The sequence below is a fragment of the Melozone crissalis genome, unplaced genomic scaffold (assembly GCF_028551555.1).
Source record: "Melozone crissalis strain CALT ecotype California unplaced genomic scaffold, PUWL_Pcris_2 ptg000041l_1, whole genome shotgun sequence".
NCBI lineage: Eukaryota > Metazoa > Chordata > Aves > Passeriformes > Passerellidae > Melozone > Melozone crissalis.
In genome coordinates, this window is record NW_026535819.1 from 3,514,247 (window position 1) to 3,534,749 (window position 20,503).

General features: G+C 45.4%; 1 protein-coding gene across 1 annotated transcript in view; it reads left to right on the forward strand.

The window, feature by feature from the left end:
* The window catches only part of BRD3 (bromodomain containing 3), a 36,700-nt gene extending 19,469 nt beyond the window's left edge, over window positions 1-17,231 (forward strand). Inside the window, exons 5-12 of the mRNA XM_054284161.1 lie at window positions 654-868; window positions 3,316-3,687; window positions 7,889-8,017; window positions 8,375-8,566; window positions 8,904-9,139; window positions 9,638-9,930; window positions 11,699-11,827; window positions 14,364-17,231. Of these exons, the coding sequence (XP_054140136.1) occupies window positions 654-868; window positions 3,316-3,687; window positions 7,889-8,017; window positions 8,375-8,566; window positions 8,904-9,139; window positions 9,638-9,930; window positions 11,699-11,827; window positions 14,364-14,479 (1,682 nt within the window). The 3' untranslated portion in view covers window positions 14,480-17,231. The remainder of the gene's footprint in view (window positions 1-653; window positions 869-3,315; window positions 3,688-7,888; window positions 8,018-8,374; window positions 8,567-8,903; window positions 9,140-9,637; window positions 9,931-11,698; window positions 11,828-14,363) is intronic.
* The last annotated feature ends 3,272 nt before the right edge of the window (window positions 17,232-20,503 follow it).

The window sequence follows — 20,503 nt, forward strand, 5'->3', positions numbered from 1 at the left end:
TTCCCACATTTCAGGTGCTAAATGGAGCTATAAATCTATCCAAGCTCAGAGAAATTAATGATGATGTATCTTTTTATCAAAGGATGTTGAAACATAGAAGGAGGATTGCTGCTTTGATTATTGGGTAGTAGGTTTGTCCCCCTTTATGTTAAACCACTAGGCAGGGTTTTAGCAGTGCAGGTGCAGCATCAGGGATGTCAGGATGCTTAAGCTCTACTGAGAATCATAAAATACAGAGTTGGAAGGTACCCACAGGAATCACTGAGCCCAGCTCCTGTCCTGCATAGCCCCAAGAATCTCACCCTGTGGGATTGTGCATTTTTGGCAAAGTGCTTTGTACTCCTGGTTGCTCAGGTGGCTCAGGGCAGTGGTTGTTGCCATTTGCAGGGTGTGAACACCTCCCGCTGTTCCATCTCCTGCTGTTCTCCTGAGCTCAGTGCAGCTCTGGGAGCATCCAAGGGGTGAAAGCTATCCCAGAGCAACACTCAGTGTGAAAAGCTGCAATTATTTTGTGTGTGGCTGACCGGTGTAACAGCACCGAGCAAATCCCACCGTGTCCTCTGTGCTCTCCCCGGGATCCCTCTGCCAAGTCCAGTTTGCTCCAGTACCCTCCCATCTGTACCCACGGGCGCCTTTCCCCTCTGCTCTGACAGGAGCGCAGCAAGCCGTGGCCGTGTCTTCCGTGTCCCCGCCGGCGCCGTTCCAGAGCGTCCCTCCAGCCGTGTCTCAGACGCCCGTCATCGCTGCCACCCCCGTGCCAACCATCACCGCCAATGTCCCGCCTGTCGCCGCCCCTGCCGCCGCCGCCCCGCCCCCGCCCGCCGCTCCGATCATGCCCGTGGTGCCTCCCACGCCCCCGGTCGTCAAGGTAAATGCACTGCCAGCCCTCGCTGCTGGGTCCCTGCTGTCCTGCGTTCATCGCTGGGTGTTGGGGTGGAGAGGGGTGAGAACGGTTCTGCCACTTTTCACACGGTCCAGGCGAGGTGGTGGCACCTGTGCCTGCTCCAGTCCAGTTCCAGCCCCTCCTTTCACAGCCTTCCCCTGTGCTGCTGCTCCAGGGCTCTTGGAATTCTCCCCATTTTACACAAGATAGCTCAAAGCATCTCTTCCCTCTGTGACTGAGCTCCTGATTTTACTGGGGTTCTTCATTTAAGGTTTGCTGCCTAAAGCATCTCTTCCCTCTGTGACTGAGCTGATTTTACTGGGGCTGTTCATTTAAGGTTTGTATCTCAAAGCATCTCTTCCCACTTTGACTGAGCTCCTGATTTGACTGGGGCTGTTCATTTAAGGTTTGTATCCCAAAGCATTTCTTCCCTCTCTGGTTGAGCTCCTGATTTTACTGGGGCTGTTCCTTTAAGGCTTGTATGTCAGAGCATCTCTTCCCACTCTGACTGAGCTCCTGATTTTACTGGGGCTGTTATTTTAAGGTTTGTATCTCAAAGCACCTTTTCCCTCTGTAACCGAGCTCCTGATTTTACTGGGGCTGTTCCTTTAAGATTTGCAGAGCCCCAAGCATTTCTTCCCTTTGTAACTGAGCACCTGATTTTACTGGGGCTGCTCCTTTCACATTTGCAGCCCAAAGCATCTCTTCCCTCTGTGCCTGAGCTCCTGATTTCACTGGGGCTGCTCCTTTAAGGTTTGCAGGCTCCAGCATTAGGAATGTTCCTCTCTGCTTTCAGCCAGTTCAAGACAAGCCTGTCACTCCAGTTGGAGGAGACTGATGTTGCCTGCAGCTTTTGGGTGCATTAGTTCTGTCTTCCTTACTGAGTAATCTTTTGGGAGTTGTCACTGGTGTTTTGCTATTTATTATGTTAATTTATGGGTAAATGAAGACATTACCTAAATAATTGAAATTCTCTTAGCAAGCTGTGAATTGCTTTAAAAATGATGAAAGCATAGCTGAGAGAAAGCTGGGGATCTTTTTATCTAAACTGTGGGATTAACTGCAGCAGTTTTGGTTGTGAGGTTGCTTGGACCAGCAGAGGCACAGAATTCTTTTGGTTTTTAACCCAATAGTTTGGGAATTCCTAGAGAAATTGGCAGATCTTGCAGCTAGTCTCTCCTCCTGTCTTACATTTCAGTTTCTGTCCAAATAACTTGCTTCTGAGAATCAATTTCATTTTAAAACTCAAGGATGAACCCAGAAGTGAGTTTGCCAAGTACACACTGCAAAATTAATTCTGCTTGGGATTTACTTAAGATTTCCCTTAGATTTCTCCAAGGAACTTCTTCCTCCCTATCTTCCTCTCCAGAGAAATAAATCCTTGATAGGAGCACGAGAGAGCCGAATGGACAGTCCCAGCTTGAATTTATGTGAGAGGGTTTATTTGCTTAAGGCAAAATCTACCTTAGCACACCCACTAAATACAGGGGAGTGAGGATTCATGGGTCTTTGGTGATTAATATGCTTTGGTTCAGAACTTAGAGCCTGATCCTGCCACTGGGGACTCAGACATGTGCTTAAGTTACTGACACTTGCTCAGTCCTGTGCATCAGCTGAGCTGCAGTAATTGACTGGGTGCCCTCCTTTCCCTTGGCAAACACCAGGTAAGAGTCCTGGTTCCCTCTCAGGGAAATAACACATTTTACAGCATGGCTGGGCTTGGCTTGGAGCCATGCAAATGGTTGGTTACTGTGGCTCAGGTGACATGCAGTGTTGGAGCCTTTAGTCACAAATCCCATTTATCCCAGTGAAATAACTGTTTTTTTTTTTCTGTCAGAGGACAGGCAAAACTAAGGATGAGTGAAATATGGGTCTCCTTGAGCCAGGTCTCATAATCTCTTAGAGATCTATTTCACACCCAAGATAGCTCAGCTACCTTAGAAGGCATAAAATCAGCAGGATGGCTTCTGTGATAGTGTTGGAAACAAAAAGTTTTAATAAAAGCCAAAATAACAAAACTCTTTACAGAGAAAAAGTGAGCTAGGTGCAAGACATCCTTGCCCCTGGTAAACACCCCACAAAACTCTTTACAGAATAAAACTGAGCCAGGTGCAAGAGATCCTTGCCCCTGGTAAACACCCCACAAAAGCAATTTATTTCTTTGTTATCTTCTTTTTGTAGTAAATTGCTTTGGACAGAAGGCAAAAAGTCCTGCCTATTAGCTATCCTTAAGTTTGAGGTGAAGTCCCCCAAGTCCTATGAGATGCCTTTTCACCTAATTGAGGAGAGAAACTTGTGGGCCTATTTCCTTTTTAAGGGGACAGAGGATACTTTTGTCACTCCGTCACCAGAGTGACGCATTCCTATAGATGAGCTGTGCTGAGGTTTCTGCAGGCCATGTCCTCATGGAGCCTGTCCCTGTGCCATTTCAGAAAAAGGGAGTGAAGAGGAAAGCAGACACCACCACGCCCACCACATCTGCCATCACTGCCAGCAGGAGCGAGTCCCCCACGCCGCTGTCGGACCCCAAACAGGCCAAAATCATCGCGCGCAGGGAGAGCGGCGGCCGCCCCATCAAACCACCAAAGAAGGACCTGGAGGATGGAGAGGTCCCTCAGCACGCAGGGAAGAAGGGCAAACTCTCTGAGCACCTCAAGTACTGTGACAGCATCCTCAAGGAGATGCTCTCCAAGAAGCATGCAGCCTATGCATGGCCCTTTTACAAGCCCGTGGATGCAGAGGCTTTGGAATTACATGACTATCACGATATAATCAAACACCCCATGGATCTCAGTACTGTGAAAGTACGTCCTCTTTTACCACCTCTTCTGGCAGGGGGTCCCTCTGCTTGCAGAGGACTGGCTCCTGTGTGGGAGGGGGAAGGGGAAAGGGTGGAAACTGAACCTGTTTGGATACCAGCTGGATATTTTTATGTTTTGTTTCCTTCCCCTCTCCCTTTTTTGCCCTAACCTGGGACAGCTTTTTTTTTTTCTGCCCTGCAAAGCAAATGATGTACACAAAGTACAATGGCATCCTCTCTTTGTGGATAGCCCAGGTATTTAACTGATGTTCTTAGGATTGTGTTGCACTCGGAGAAGAGGAGGTGCTTTATTTCATAGGATTCAATTGATGGTATCCCATTTCCAGAAGCTGCTGCCTACCTACTTGGTGGTGGCAGATAGGCTTACACTGAGCAATTCCAGCTGGGATGTGATGGTACTGAGGGAGATGTGTGCAGGTTTTGTGGTTCATGCTCCAATATTCTTGTTTTTCCCAGTAAGTTTGGAGGTTTGCTGAATCCCTCCACGAAGCAAAGCCATGTCTTTGTAGTTCCCATATTCTTGTGAGCCAGGCACTGCATTCTGTGTTGATGGAGGGGAGACTTCCATGGTGGCAGGAGGTGAAGATGTTGTTGCTGGCTTTCACTGGCATTGCCAGAAGGGTTTTACTTCCACTGCGACAGCCTGGGATTGTCTGAATGCCCAGGTGACAGAAGGGAAGCTGTGGTTGTAATTCCTGTCATGGTACCCAGGAGCAGCATGTCACACTCTGATGTGCCATGCATCCATCCCAGGGGTCCTCTGGGTCTCCAGACATACCTGCAGCCTGCTAGTTGAAGCCCCAGGTGACTGCAGGAAGATTAGAGATGGACAGAGTGAAATCCTGACCCTCTCAAATATTTCCATATGTGCTTAGGTGGTTTCTTATTGCAAGAGATTATTGTGCTGTGTTCTGAAAAATCTAGGTGCAAAGTTGTGATTTCTTGGGTTGGTGATTTCTTCATGCTTAAGTCTCTTTAAGGTCCTGACTTGATTCTTTTAAAATTGCACACCTCTGCCCCTCTCTGGCAAGTGCAGGTGATATCCTCCCTCTGCACCTGACTAGTGTGGGGTAGAAAATTGGAGACAGGCTGATGGCAAACCCAGTGGAGTCTTTTACACCTAAAGACTCTGGGTTTCTCATTCCACATGGTAGTATTTTTCTTAATTAAGTTGTTTGAAGTGCTGTCTGGTATTGGTTTTTTATGGAGTGTTTTATTGTCATTGCTCTTGGCCTGCAGATCATGGTGTGACTTCTCAGAGATGCAGCTCATAATCTGTTCACTGTGTGGAACAGAAACCTGCCATTTGCAGGCACTGTCATTTTCCAGTGTCAGGCACTGTCTCTGTGGCTCTGAAAGGTTTTTAGATTTAATTCTGCCCAAGTGACAATGGCTGTGATAAACCAGCACATCTAAGGGCCTCCAAACTAACCTGGGAGGAATTATGTGAGAAAGTAAAACACAAGCATTGCTGCAGCTGTAACACATCTTGTCTCTTATTTGTGTGGCTGTTAGGTTTGATTTTCCCCAGAGAATATCCTTCATGTCCAGGAGCATTTTTTTCCCTGGCAGAGATGTCTCCAGGAGGGTTTGGAGGTTGTTTGCTCTGTGTGTGGTGGAGGAGGCAGGTTGGCTCTTGTCACTGTGCCAGGGACAGAGGGATGTGCTGGAATTTTGTGCTGGAATGGGCACAGCTGCAGGGACAGGATCTGTGAGCTCATCTCCACCTCAATTCTCTTTATCAGAGAAGGAAAGGGCAGAACTGCTTGGAGTAGGGAAGGGTGGAAGTGTGAGGAGAGAGAGGCAGCGGCTGTAATTCCCTGTGAGGAGGGGGATGCACTGAGGCTGGAGCTGCTGCCCTGTCCCCAGGCAGGCAGGGACCATTGCAGAACATCCCTGTCCCCCTCTGTGGGGCTGGGGGACCTGGAGCGCCTCTTGTGCTCCATCCTCTGGCTGCCAGGTCCCAGCAGTGCCATGGATGTCTCTGCCTTTGCTTTACTCAGTGGTGAACAAGCAGCAAGCCTTGCTCTGCAGGATTTCCACAAGGAAATTCTACTTTAGGAATAAAGCCCTTCCTCCTGGCATGTAACTGCTCACCCCTTATTTTTCCTGCAGTTTCAGGAAATTCTACTTTAGGAATAAAGCCCTTCCTCCTGGGATGTAACTCTGCTCACCCCTTATTTTTCCTGCAGTTTCAGAGCAGTTGAGTTCAGGGTCATAAAAGTGAGGAGACATTCTTTGTGTCCTCTGTGGGCAGGACAAAACTTAGACCAAGGGACACATCAGACATAAGGAAACAAATTTATGAACAGTAAAGATGATTAAAACAATTGATTGAGGGGAAAAATGAGATTGTCTGTGGGACAGAGGATGGGTGAGCTGCCCTGCCTGACTCCCGATTTCCAGTTGTACATATAACCACTTTCTTTTATTTGTAAGCAGCTGGATATCTCCAAGTGTATTTATAACAAGATATTCCAACCTACCTATTCAAAGTGCTTTTCTTTCTTTTGTTAAGCTAATTATTCTTTATAAGAAAACAAAACAAAAAAATCCACAGATTAAAAACTGTAGGGCTAGAAAACTGTTGAGTTTGGATGAAAAGCAAAGCCTCAGACACTGGAATGTATTTCATAGGCAATAATCAGGCCCTGAGTATGCCAAACAAATATAAAAAGGCCTTTCATGCAGTAAGATGTATTTTAAAATAAATGGGCTCTTTGGTTTGAACATATGTTTTGCTTTGGAATTGGTCTGAGGGCCTTTCAGACAGAAGCACCACAAACCTATTTCCCTTTCTGCTTTTTTTTTGTGCTGTGCCTTCCAGGCTGTCTCCTGGTTTATTCACCAGGAAAATGAGGTCTCCTGACAAAAGTTTGACAGATGTCTGGCTGCAGCACAGCAGGGAGCAAGGCTGCAGGGATGTCACCACCCTGCACCAGGTCCCTCAGAAGCTGAACTCCTGGAGGTGAAATTGTGCCCTTCTCACAACAAAAACAGCTCCAGGAGTCATTGCAGTGTTTTAAGACATTTAGAAGGTCTATCACAGCTGTGAAATTTCTGTAGTAGTGTGAAAAATGGGAGTTTTGCTTGAGCTGGGGTGGGTGACAGACCCTGAGCACCCCTGCTTGCTGTTGGGATGGGGGATGTCTGTCCCCATCATGTCCCCAGCCTGTCTGTCAGTCACCCCTTCCCTTCTCTGGGCACACAGGTGCCCAAGACATACAAAAGGGAAGCCTGTAAGCACTTGGCAAATAGAGAATTTCTTTAAACCCAGGTCTTTTAAATGCAAATGAAACCTAGTGTTAGCTTCTGGTTCCTTTCAGCAGGAGTAATTGGAGCTAAGGTTTTATACATAGTAGTAATATATGCATCAAATCAATTAAGTGCTAGAAATGCTATAAACTGCTCTCTAAACCCAAGCCATTGAGTCCCAAACAGCAAGAGAAATGGCTGGAAGTGAGAGCTGAAAAATAAGAGAAAGGAACAAGGTACAAATATTTGACATTTATCCTCACTACTCTAGGAAATTACATTATGAGTAGGTTCATAAAGGGTGAAGCCTGTATCCATTTCTATCAGTTGGATTTTAAATGAAGCGTGGGAGTTGTAGTTGAACTGTAAATGCCTATTTTGCTGTAGGAACTGCAGAGCAAACCTCCTGCCCTCTGCTAGCAGGAAATCGGAGTAAGATTTTCATGATCTTTTCTGCCCTTTCAGGTTTACAAGGCAAATATATCCAAGCATATGTAGAAATACACACTTAGGTACTCCTGTAATTGTAACTTGCTTGCTGACTCTTGCCCTTTCCATCCATGATCCTTGTTTCTCTTAGTTCCTGATCCATTTTTCTTAACTATTTTTCTAGTAATTTCTAAATGTTTTCTGGTAGAATGTGGACCCAGACCTATTTTCTACTACTTAGAAAACAAGGCCAGTTTAGAATCTTAGTGTTTAAACTGCTATGAGATATCAACTTCTTTAGTTGCCTGGTGTTTGCTTGTTTTATAAAGCAGAAACTCTGAATGTTATTTAGGAACAAATAACCCAAATCCAACTTCCATTCTCTTAGATGGGATTTTTGAGGCTCTTCTGAGGTTCTTGTGTCCTCCATGCAGTTGCTACAAATTCCTTTTGCTTATGGCTTTTCTTTTTTCTTTCCCCTTTGGCTTGTTTGTTTGCAGAAAAAGATGGACAGTCGGGAATACCAGGATGCACAAGGTTTCGCAGCAGATATTCGGTTAATGTTCTCTAATTGTTACAAGTACAATCCTCCAGACCACGAGGTGGTGGCCATGGCCAGGAAGCTCCAGGTAAAGGTGTTGCCAAATGCATCTTCCAGAGTGTTTTTAGTTCAGCTACAAGGTGAGATCCAGGTGTGGATCTGCTCTTGGTACCAACAAGGGAGATTCCTCCAGCCCTTGGAAAGAGTCTTGTGCTCTCTGCAGGATTGTTGTGCTCTTCACATAGCATGGGCTCAATGCCATGTTCAGCTCCTAAAATATTACATTTAAAGTAATTGGAGGATTTTCTTGGGCTTTTCAGATGGGCAGCCATATTTTGTATATTATTATTTACTTGTAGTACACCTGCCCCTGATATATTTGAGACCAGAGTGAGCGGTCTGTGGCCGAGGCTCCTTTGGTCACCAATTTTCCTCCTTTTTGCAGGATGTCTTTGAGATGAGGTTTGCAAAAATGCCCGATGAGCCTGCAGAGGCCCCCCCTCCACCTCCCCCAACAGCCCCAGTGGTGAGCAAAAGCACAGAGAGCAGCCACAGCAGCGAGGAGAGCTCCTCAGACTCCGACAGCTCCGACTCCGAGGAGGAGCGAGCAACTCGGCTGGCCGAGCTCCAGGAGCAGGTACTGCACCATCCCAGCTGTGTGTCTGTGCATTAAACAGAACACAGCACCAGGAATTGTGTCCTGAAGAATCCCACCTAGGCTGGCATGCAGGGAAACATCCCCAGCCTAAGGGGAAAAGCATTCAGCTGTGCAGTCAGTGCATGTTGGATGTAACGGTGATTTTCTTCAAGATGGTTTTTCTCACTGCTGATGCTCTCCTTCCTTCTGGGATCCCAGAGTATGAGCTGCTTGATTTTTGGCTTTAGGTTATACTTACACCTTGGGATGTAGAGGGAAGGCTTTGTGGAGGCAGCAGTTACCTTGCCTTGATGGTTTTTCCCCTGTCTCCCCCCAGCTGAAAGCCGTCCATGAGCAGCTGGCTGCACTGTCCCAAGCGCCAGTGAACAAACCAAAGAAAAAAAAAGAGAAGAAGGAGAAAGAGAAGAAAAAGAAAGATAAAGAGAAGGAAAAAGAAAAGCACAAAGTCAAAGCTGAGGAGGAGAAGAAACCCAAGGTGGCTCAACCACCAAAACAAGCCCAACAGAAGAAAGCCCCAGCTAAGAAAGCGAACAGCACAACCACAGCTAACAGGTGAGAGCCTTGAGGGGAGAGCCAAGACCTTCCAGCTCTGCCCCTAATTCCTGGGGAAGCTCAGTAGTTGTTAATTTGCTGCTGAATACTGTTCCCATTCCCAGACAACTCCAGGGAGTCTTTAACTTGGAGCTGGCAGTGGAACCACTGTGTTTTCACTGTCCAGCTCTTTGAATCCCTGCCTGATTGCTCTCAGATAAGGTTTTGGGGGGGGTTGCCTTTTGTGCAGCCTCCAAGAACTTGCCATTTCATGGCTGCTCCCCTGCTGCTACTTGGGCTCATTGTCACACTTCACAGGGCTAAAATATAATAGGAACACAACAGCTGATCTCAGGCTGCTGAACTTTTTCAGCACTTGTGCTGCTGTTCCAGCCATCTGACGAGAGCTTCAAAGCCAAGAGCACGGGGATGTTTGTTACGAGGGAGTCAGGGGCAAAAAAAAAAAAGAATTCATTGCTGTGTCCCCATGAATGTTTTCATGCTTGACAACCTCCCCAGGCAGCCCAAGAAAGGAGGCAAACAGGCATCTGCAACCTACGACTCGGATGAGGAAGAGGAAGGGCTGCCCATGACCTACGACGAGAAGCGACAGCTCAGCCTGGACATCAACCGCCTGCCCGGGGAGAAGCTGGGCAGGGTGGTTCACATCATCCAGTCCAGAGAACCCTCCCTCAGAGACTCCAATCCCGACGAGATTGAAATAGATTTTGAAACCTTGAAGCCCACAACGTTACGAGAACTGGAGAGATACGTGAAATCTTGTTTACAGAAAAAACAAAGGAAACCATTTTGTAAGTCAACCTCCCGGGGCATGTGTTCCCCCCAGCAGCTCTTGGGCTCAGCTCTGGAGTCAGGGCACGTGTATTGAGATTCTCTTATCCACCTGGTGGGAATGTGGTGGCAGGAATTTTTAGAGATTCTTTTCTCCCAAGGAAATGTACAGAAACTTCCTGTTTTTCTCTGTTCTTTCTTCCCATGGTGTCCTGCTGCAGAGACCTGGAGAGCCAATGTGTTCCTCTGCAAGACCTGTGGGATGCCTTTATTACTTACCCAGGCTCTGGAAGGCCCTGTAAAGGTTTCAGTCTCATTGTGTCAGGTGTTACATGCATACATCTGGAAGGATCAGTTTCTTATCCTGAATAGTTTAGCATCTAATTAGGAGGGAAACAAAAAACGTGGCTGGGATCCAAACCACCAAGGCAATAAATGATTTGCACAAGGTTACCTGGTTACCTGTGGATTCTGGGTGTGTCTGAGTTGTGTATTCACCCCAAAACTGCTCTTGCTGTGTGTCCTGATCACCACATTGGCCTCACCCTCTGTCAGTCCAGAGGGTGAATGTCAATCTGCTGCTGAGGGTGTGGTTCAGTGTGGGACAGACTTTAATTTGTCCACAAAGGGAATTCCTGCGGCCCCTGGAGAGTTTAGCTCCAGCTGGACAGCAGCAGGATCACTTACCTGAACTGCTCCTGGCCCTCTTGGTTAAGGGAGTTTTGCTTTTAAGATTATGACTCAAAAGCTACTCCTTGCTCTTGCGGAGCATCTCCATTACTTCCTCAGGATTTTCAGGAAAGCCTATGCAAAGCACAGACTTTGACCTTTCTTTTTCCTTAATTTTTTTTTCCCCCTGAATCCTTCAGTGTTGGCCTAGCTCAGGAAAGGATTTTTCAGAACAGGAAAGCATCCTTCAGTTTTGGAACCAGAGCACAGAGTAACACAGATAACCTCAGATATCCACTCTGTGAGCCTGACATGCCTGAGCCTGGCTGGACTCCTGTGCTGAGTGTTCCCTCTTAGGACTGTGCTTTCCAGTTTTCTTTTTTTGTTGTTTTTTTTAAACAGCTCACAGAAATGTAGGTATTTCCTTGCTGGATCAGGCAAAATATCTGGCTCCTGTCTTGTGCTTCCATTCCTGGCCAACACCTGTGTTCAATTACTCCTCCTTTGGAGGAATATTTCCTTTCCTTGCCAGTGTGAGTGTTGCTGGTCCTTCTGACCCTTTCCATCCTGATGCAGTTACATTCCTGTTGTCTGCCAGCCTTTGCCTCAGTTGGTTTTTAATTTGCCCTTGTTTGTTTTGTTTTCTATTTAGAGCAACATAAACCACAGTAGATTCTTGCGTGAGGGGATCGGAAGTTTTAATGGCAGATGCTTTTCTCCTGACAACCTTTAATGGGACACTTTATTTTACAGGGCAGAAAACCCATGTAACAATTCTGTAATTACAAATCTGTAATTATTGACCATATAACTGGCTGGTAAGTAACCTGTAATGACAAGGTTATTACATGGCTATTTCTATCTTCTAAAATACTTTTCCAGAAGATCTCTCTTAAAAAAAAAAAATTGCATGTTAACAGGATGGTGGTGATTTGATGAGCAAGGCAACTTCAGGTGTTGTCTTCTCTCTGGGATGTGTAGTTGCTGTGTGAGCACTGGATGTTGGCAGTGTCACTGCAGAGTGTGCACACAGGTGTACATGCCCTGTAAAATAGTGATGTCCACTCTTTCCCCCTGCATCCCTTGCACTTTCAGAAACTCTGCCTTCCTCCCCCACAGCTGCCAGTGGCAAAAAGCAAGCAGCAAAGTCAAAAGAAGAGTTAGCTCAGGAAAAGAAGAAAGAACTAGAAAAACGGTTACAGGACGTCAGTGGGCAGCTAAACAACAACAAGAAGCCTGCAAAGAAAGGTAATGGCTTTGGCTTTATGGGAACACAGCACCTCAAAAGTGAACAGACTTTGTCACAGGGTCCAAACCTCTGCCTTGGGTTTGTCCCTGTGACAGGAACCCTCAGGGAGTTCCCTCTGAGCTGCTGTGTGGGGCTGCCAGGTCTGGGGGGCAATTCCTCCTTCAGAGGGAGGAGGATCTCCCCTGTGTTAACCTGGTGTGCAGCCCACACCACAGAGCTGCTAACACATGGGGTTAAAAAAATCCCAAACCCCCACATTGCTCAGGATGCTCCAAAAGGTTCCCCTGGTGCAAATAAAGCTTTCACCAGGGGATTTCTGTGCTCAGAGGTGACACTGCCCCACAGCAGAGCTCCTCTGTGCATCCCAAACTTCCACAGTTTAAGGTAAATTTGGGAGAAAACTTTTGAAGGAGCTCTTCTAAAAAGCAAATTTTAAAAAATCAGCTTTTTTTTAAACTGATTCAGGAGAATATTTATTTGGAGAAAAGTGGAAAAAAACTATTTATTTAATAAGCAAAGCATTTACTAGTACAAAAAATAAATATTATTAAACAATAAAACTTTTTGCTGTTTTAAAAAAGATTATAAATTCAGAAAGTCTGTTTTGTGGGCTGTAGCTGGACTTAGTCTCTTATCAATCTTTTTGGTGTTGGAAATGCTGTGGCTCAGGCTTGGCTTGGTGGGCTACAGGTGTGAGCTGTAGGTGCTCTTTTGGGTGTTCAGTTTAGAGTAGGTTTAAACAGGTCTAAAGAAAAATAAAAACTCCAGTTTAGGGAACTTCTCTGCTTCAGCTAGCTAAAAACTAACTAAAAGCAAAGGAGAGCTTTGTCTTGCTGTCTGTCTGTCTGTGGTGGTGTTTGCAGGGGTCCCAGGATGAGGGAAGAGATGAGGATCTGACTCCATGTTTCAGAAGGCTTGATTTATTATTTTATGATATATATTATACTAAAACTGTACTAAAAGAATAGAATGAAGGATTTAATCAGAAGGCTAGCTAGGAAAGGAATGGAATGATAATAAAATTGTGTGTCTGACCAAGAGTCTGAGCCAGCTGACTGTGATTGGCCATTAATTAGAAACATCCAACATGAGACCAATCCCAGATGCACCTGTTGCATTCCACAGCAGCAGATAATCATTGTTTACATTTTGTTCCTGAGGCCTCCCAGCTTCTCAGGAGAAAAAATCCTAAGGAAAGGATTTTTCATAAAACATGCCTGTGATATCTGTCTGTCCAGCAGCAGGAATGCGGAGGAGTGAGAGGAGTTTGTTTTCACAAACTCCACACTGCTTTTCTCTCCTCCTTTGCTCTCAGAACCAGCTTTAAAGGTGCAAAACTTCTTATCCAGCAGCATAAAGAGAACAACTGGGGATTACCAGCATGATTTAGCCAGCCCAGGGCTGTGGTGGTGTTCACAGGGGTCCCAGGATGAGGGAAGGGACGAGGATCTGAATCCATGTTTCAGAAGGCTGATTTATGATATATAATATATTAAAATAAAGGCTGATTTATTATTTTATGATGTATATATTATATTAAAACTATACTAAAAGGATAGAAGAAAGGCTTTCATCAGAAGGCTAGCTAAGAATAGAAAGGAATGATAACAAAAGCTTGTGACTCTCAGAGTCAGAGCCAGCTGACTGTGATTGGCCATTAATTACAAACAACCACATGAGACCAATCACAGATGCACCTGTTGCATTCCACAGCAGCAGATAACCATTGTTTGCATTTTGTTCCTGAGGCCTCTCAGCTTCTCAGGAGAAAAAATCCTTAGGAAAGGATTTTTCATAAAATGTCTGTGACATCTCTCTGTCTGCAGACAGCGCAGTCCAGCAGCAGGAATGTGGAGGAGTGAGTGCAGTGTCTGAAAACAAACTCCACACTGCATTTGTCTCCTCCTTTGCTCTCAGAACCAGCCTTAAAGGTGCAAAACTTCTTATCCAGCATGAAGAGAACAACTGGGGATTACCAGCATTGTTCAGCCAGCCCAGGGCTGTGGTGGTGTTCACAGGGGTCCCAGGATGAGGGAAGGGACGAGTATCTGAATCCATGTTTCAGAAGGTTGATTTATTATTTTATTATGTAAATTATATTAAAACTATAGAAGTTTTATAGAAAAATAAAATTAAAACTAATTATATTAAAAGAATAGAAGAAAGGCTTTCATCAGAAGGCTAGCAAGGAATAGAAAGGAATGATAACAAAAGCTTGTGACTCCCAGAGAGTCCGAGCCAGCTGACCGTGACTGGCCGTTATGGACCAATCCCAGATGCACCTGTTGCATTCCACAGCAGCAGATAACCATTGTTTACATTTTGTTCCTGAGGCCTCTCAGCTCCTCAGGAGGAAAAGCCCTAAGGAAAGGATTTTCCATCAAATGTCTGTGACACTGGGCAGCAGCGCTGCCACCCCGTGGGTCAAACAGGGCACGAAGGGGAACAACCCTGGTGTCCCCCAGCTCCCTGTGAGTAACCCCATCCCTGCCTGTCCCCTCCCTGTGAGTAACCCATCCCTGCCTGTCCCCGCAGAGAAATCCGGCTCCGCTCCCTCCGGAGGCCCCTCCCGGCTCAGCAGCAGCTCCTCCTCCGAGTCCGGGAGCAGCAGCTCCAGCGGCTCCAGCTCGGACAGCAGCGACTCGGAATGAGCAGGGACACACGGACACACCCCCAAACGGACACCCCTGCTCTGCAGCGTCCCCTCCCCTCCTTACCCCTGCTCTCGGGCCACGGTGGTCAGGTTTTATCCCCTCTCTCTTTTCTCTGACTTGTTTTTTATTTTATTTTTTAACTCAGTGTTACAAAAGGTATTTTCCTTTTTTTTTTTGGGGGGGGGCTCTCTTTTAATAGGTCAAAGATCTTTGAGTGTGTGTGTGTGACTAGACTTTATGACAAATAGGTCCCTTTGCATAAAGTCTCTAAAATTTACATTTATCTGGAGAAAATTGGTCGAAAATGGAAGAACTTTGAGCTCTTAGCAGGAGATAAATAGAAAATTCTGCAAGGTTTGTAGTACATTTCCCTCCCAGCCCTTCCCTCTCCCCAGAATATTCTCTTTTAATAAGCCTGCCTGGCTCACACAAGGTAAAAACCATCTTTTTTTAAAGAAATCTCTGTAAAATGGTACTGTATCTGAAAGATGTTAGCTTTTGAACTAGTTGGTGTATTTGTTATTAGCACTAGTATTCTTAATCTCCAAGTCTACAGTGTGATGAAAATGTCAGATGCTATCATCTTTTTTACATAAAAACAACAAAAAAAAATCCAAAAAAATTCTCATGTACTGTGGATTGCTAACATGCTTTTTTTTTTAAATCTTGCTAGAGGCATAGGCACCTGTTCAGGAAGGTCTTGAAGCATGAATTTAACTTTTAAGCACACAAGCAATAGAAATTGGTTGCATTTCTTGGTTTTCCACTCAAAAGCTTCACTTTTCCTGGGGATTCATTGGGAAGAAGGGAGCAAGGGACACACTCAAGTTTCTTGGGAATGTTATTTTTACCATTAAACAGATCATTTCCAGGAAATGGGGCGCTCTCTATGAAAGTTTCCATGGAATTGTCAGGAGGTTTTTTTGGCTGGGAGTTGTCAGCTGGAGCCTGGAGTGATCCCTGCAGTGCCCAGCACGAGTCATGTGCCCATTGCTGGGCACATCTTGGGCATTTTCTCCATGACAAACACCTCAGGCTGGGCTTAAAATAAAGCAGCACTTGAGCTCCAGCTGAGCCTGAGCTGGCAGGGGAAGTGGAGAGGGATTATTTTGTGTGTGTTTGGGCTTTTTGCTTTTGAGTTTGCTTTGCTTTTCTCCCTTCTCCTCATAGGAGTGAGCTCCTAGAAAAGGGAATGCTCCTCCTGTGTCAGGCAGGGTTCAAGTTCCAGGCACTGAAATGTTTTACCTCAATGAAAAGAAGAAAGAGGGGAGGGAGGAGAAAAAAAAAAAAAAAAAAGCTAATTTTTTTAAAGCTTGCTATTTTTTTAAAGCTTGCTAATTTTTTTTTAAAGCTTGCTAATTTTTTTCAGCCCAGCCTAATGTTTTGATCCGCACTGCTGCAAATACACCCTGGTTTCAGTGTCCCTAATTTCATGTATATACCATGATTTTATTTATTAAACACTATTGGTCGTTTAAAATATCATAAAATCTAACAAAAGCAAAGCTGAGGTTTTGCAGACCAGCAGACAGGAAGACTTTTAATGAGGTTTGAACCAGATTAAAACAAACAAACAACAAAGCAAATAAAAATCCACAATTTTATTTATATACCTTGGACTTTCTACCTACAGGTGCTACAGTCCAGTCTCTCGTGTGTCTGGTGCTCTGTCATGTTTGGTGTGTTAATTTTTAGATTTTTTTCCTCTTCTTCTCACCCCAGCTCCCTTTTTTCCTGTTTTGTACAGATTTTGGAGACATACACATCAATACAATTTTATTTTCTCAGTGGTCTTTTTTCCTCCCCTCTTTTTTTTGTTTTGGTAGAACAATGGGGGTTTTATCCTTTTCTAATCCAATTTTAGGGAAATGCCAATTCTATAATTACATCCAATTTGTAATCTGAGGGGCAGAAGTTTTATTGTAAATTCTTTTTATTGTAAAGAAAAAAAAATACACAGAATTTAACAGAAAATTCTGCCTTTCCATCTCCAGCACCAGCCCCTAAAACTGCCTCTCCCCTGTGGGGTAGCCCAAAAATTCACCTTCTGTGCTCTCCCAGTGGTGGAGATTACTCCAGATTTTATTTTCCCTGCAGGTGAGTGGTCCTGGAGGGCCCCTCAAGGCCAGCCCAGATTTCCTTTCACAGCAATGGAAAGAAAAATGTTCTGATTTTTACTGAAATCCATGATTTTTCTTTTCCATTAACAATGGAGTTCTGCTTTTTATTTTCATGATTTTTCTTTTCCATTAACAATGGAGTTCAGTTCTGATTTTATTTTATTTTTTTTTAAGTTCTGCCCTTACAAAACCTTCCCCCAGCCAGATCCCTGGTAATATATTTTAAGAATTTACTATGAGGAAATGTAATATTCACCTAATTAAGAGCTTGGGTTTCTTTTCAATGGGGTTGGGTTTCACCTGTGTTTCTCCTGTTGCCTGCAACTTGAATGATCAAAACCAAGGAATATTTTAAGGAATAATTGCAACCAATTCACTGCCATGGCTTTTGGATAAACAAACTCCCAATTTTCCCTTCCTGGGACCTTTTCCTGCCTGCTTGACCCTGAGCTGTGGTGGGGAGGACAAACTGGAGGCAACACAGAAAATCCTGGGAATTTCAGCTCTGGAATCTCACCAGGAACAACCCCTGGGACACACAGACATCCCTCAGGAGGCTGCCCCACCAGAATTCCTTGGAAAAGCTGGAGCCTGAGGGTTGAGAACCAGGTGTGAGGTGATGGGAGAAGGCGTGGCTGAGGCTGGCCCAGCATCCTGCAGGAGCATCCCTGGAAAATCTGCCAAGGCCACCGCGGAATGGGAACCATGTGCTGCACATCCTGATCCACCAGCTGCAACTTGGGCTTCCACTTCTTGGGAAACTTTGCACGGAAAGTGAGGTGTTCCCAACCAAATGGAGCAAGGAGAAATCCATTTTGGCATGACTGAGGGAAGAATTTGGTGACTCCTCCCTTCCAAATGCTGTCCTCACACTTTTCCATTCCCAGCTTGTTTGTAGTGCTCTTTATCCCCCCACCATGTCCATGGGGGTGCCTCTTGTACATCCTGAGTTTCTCCAGGAAAGAAAAGATGTTTCCAGTCCAGAGTAAGTAGCAGCAGTCCTCAATGAGTTGGGAACTGAAGCAACAGAGCATTTATTTAACTGGGTTTTATTGCATGACACGTCAGTCCAGATGTCACAAAATAACATGGAAACAAACACACAACGTTTGAAGGACATTTTTAAACTTAAGAATAAAAAAGAAAAAAAAAAAAGGAAAAAAAAAATTAAAATTTTTATGGTAGAATTTTTCTTGAATGAACAAAGTTTAACTTTGTTTTCCAGGGGAAACTTCACTGAAATCAGTATGATTTCATATGTATGCATACACACAGAGTTTTATTGAAACTGCTTTTTTCGGACTAATTCCTGTTTTGACAAAATATCTGACCAGACCTTTCTCAATCAACCAGCATTACTGCACCTTTTAAAAAAAAACAAAAACTTTGTGAACCTTTTCTCTGATTGTAAACTCAGCCTGTCTCGTGGCTCAGTGGGACCAGAGGGAGATCCCATCCCAGCGAGCGAAGGAGTCTCAGCTCTCTGCACACCAATTGTGTCATCCACACAACAAAACCATTGCAGCTCTTGTACTGGTGTGGTTTGAACCTTGCCTGCCCCAGGGTCGGTGAGTGTGGGAGTGATGTTTCAGGGCTGTGTCACTGCTGGCAGGGTGGTGACCCCCAAACACACACACAAACATTTCTGTGTGTGGAAATGCACAGCCGAGTTCCCCCTGAGCTCTCTTCCCTCTTCTCTGTGTGGTAGAAGCAGACTGCAGTTACCTAATCTAGTTCTTTCTCTGCTTTGGGGACTTTTAGAGCAGTTTTTAATTTTGGGTTTTTTCCTTGTTTTGAAAGGAATGATTTTTTTTTAAAAAGCTGGGGTTGGAGCTGAGGGGAAGGGATCGGAGCATGACAAAGACAAACCACAACCTTTTTAGTACTGGATTTTAAATTCTCAGTCTCTTCTCAACCCTGAGCAGCTACCACTAGGGCTAACTGTGGGCAGGCTCTGCATCAGTAAAGAGAAATTTAGGATTCCTTACACAGCAGCGTTATCTTGCTTTGAGCTGCATTTTGTAAAGAAAATGGTATTTGCATATCTTTTTAAAATGTCATTTTTAAAAAATAAATTAAACCACCAGCTAGGATTTGACACAGGCCACTTAGAACACAGCCCTGATACTGGCATAACCAATCCAGAAAGATTTGTTGTTGTATTTTTTTGTTTTGTTATTTTGGGGTTTTTTTAATATTTAAAAATAAAAAAGAAATTGTTACTTTTCTGTATGATGTGCATGCAAATTTACCGTAACTCTTTTTCTTAAAACTTTTTAGTGCCATTTCTAGTATATTCCTGTAAATGTCAGTTATTGAAAAGAAATGAGTCAATGTAAGTAGTTTAGCTTGTTTATTGCAAATTGCTGGCCTCAAACAAAACAGAATTAAAAAAAAAGAGTTAGAAAGTAATCTTTGATGTTACTGGTAATCACGGACCCTGGTCCTGGGGCATTCGTTTTGTTTTCATAATAAAAAGAAAAATTGTTTGGTGTGTGCAGTTTGATCCCATCTTTTCCCCTCTCCTCATCTTTTCCAGGTGTGGACTGGGCAGTGCCAGGAGCCAAACCCCAGGGTGTTGAGTCCTGGAGTATTTTGGGAGTTGTTTTGGGGAATGTCAGAGTGGGGCAGCTCTGGGGTGTCTGAATCACAGCTCAGTACCTGCAATAAAACTCCTTTAAATCCCCTTTTTTTGGCGAGGGAAACTCAGCTGTTTCCATGTCCCAGGGCAGCCAAGGAAGGGCTTGAGTTCTTCCCAGCAGGGTCTTAAATTCTGTGAGAATTGCTCCTGATTGAGGTAAGTTGGGCTGAAAAGAAATCCAATTTCACTTCTTGGAAGCCACCAGGAGCTGCAGGAAGCAGAGGGACTTTGTGAGCTCAGGGTGACCTGGAGCAGCTGTGCCAGTGCCAGCACAGTCCTGGCATTGCTGTGTGGGGGCCAGGAGCTATTTTGGTCACCACAGAGGGTTGGGGTTGCTTTTGCTGTTTGCTTTTTGTGTTTTTGTGTGTGAGGTGGGGTTAGCACAGCCAGGCTGCCCCAGGGTTAATCTTTGTCTAACCCTGTTCCTGCTCGCTGCCCCTCCAAGGCTTCAGCAAAGCTCTTCCACGCTGCTCCTGCAGCAGGGACACTCCAGGGGCTGTTTGTCCATCCTGTCCCCTAAACAGTCTCCTGTGAGGCAGGTGAGGATGTTGCTGAGGCATTTGCAGGTGAGTTCTTTCTGGGGGCAGCCAGCAGAGCCGTTTCTTCAGGCTGGAAGGAGGCTGAGGACACACAGGACACAAAGTTCAACTCTCGCTGCTCATGCCTTGAATCCTGGGGCTGCCAGAGGGACATTGAGGGGCTGGAATGAATCCAGAGGAGGGAACAGAGCTGGGGAAGGCTCTGGAAAGTGTCCTGTGAGGAGCAGGTGAGAGATCCTGGGGGAAAAGGAGGCTCAGGGGAAACCTTGCTCTCCACAGCTGCCTAAACCAAGGCTGTGAGGTGGGGTTTGGTCTCTCCTAGGTAACTCCTGCCAGGACAAGAAGGAACAGCCTCAAGCTGCATCAGGGCAGGTTCAGGTTGGACAGCAGCAGCAATTCCTTTGAGGAAAGGGTGCTCAGGCATTGCCAGAGGCTGTTCAGGGAGGTTTGGGGTCCCCATCCCTGGAGGTGCCCAAGGAAGGGCTGGATGTGGCACTCAGGGACAAGGTGGGGATTGGGCACAGGCTGGATGTGACAATCTCTGAGGTCTTTTCCATAATTCCCTCACTCAGTGTGACATCCAGAGCTTATCCTGACGGTGCTGCTGGCCTTGGGGAGCTGGAGGAGCCTCCCACAGCTCCCAGCCCAGTGGTGTGCCTTGGGAACCCCACCAGTAACTGAGGGGATTCCTCCTTCCCAAAAGGGGAATGCCAAAAGCTGT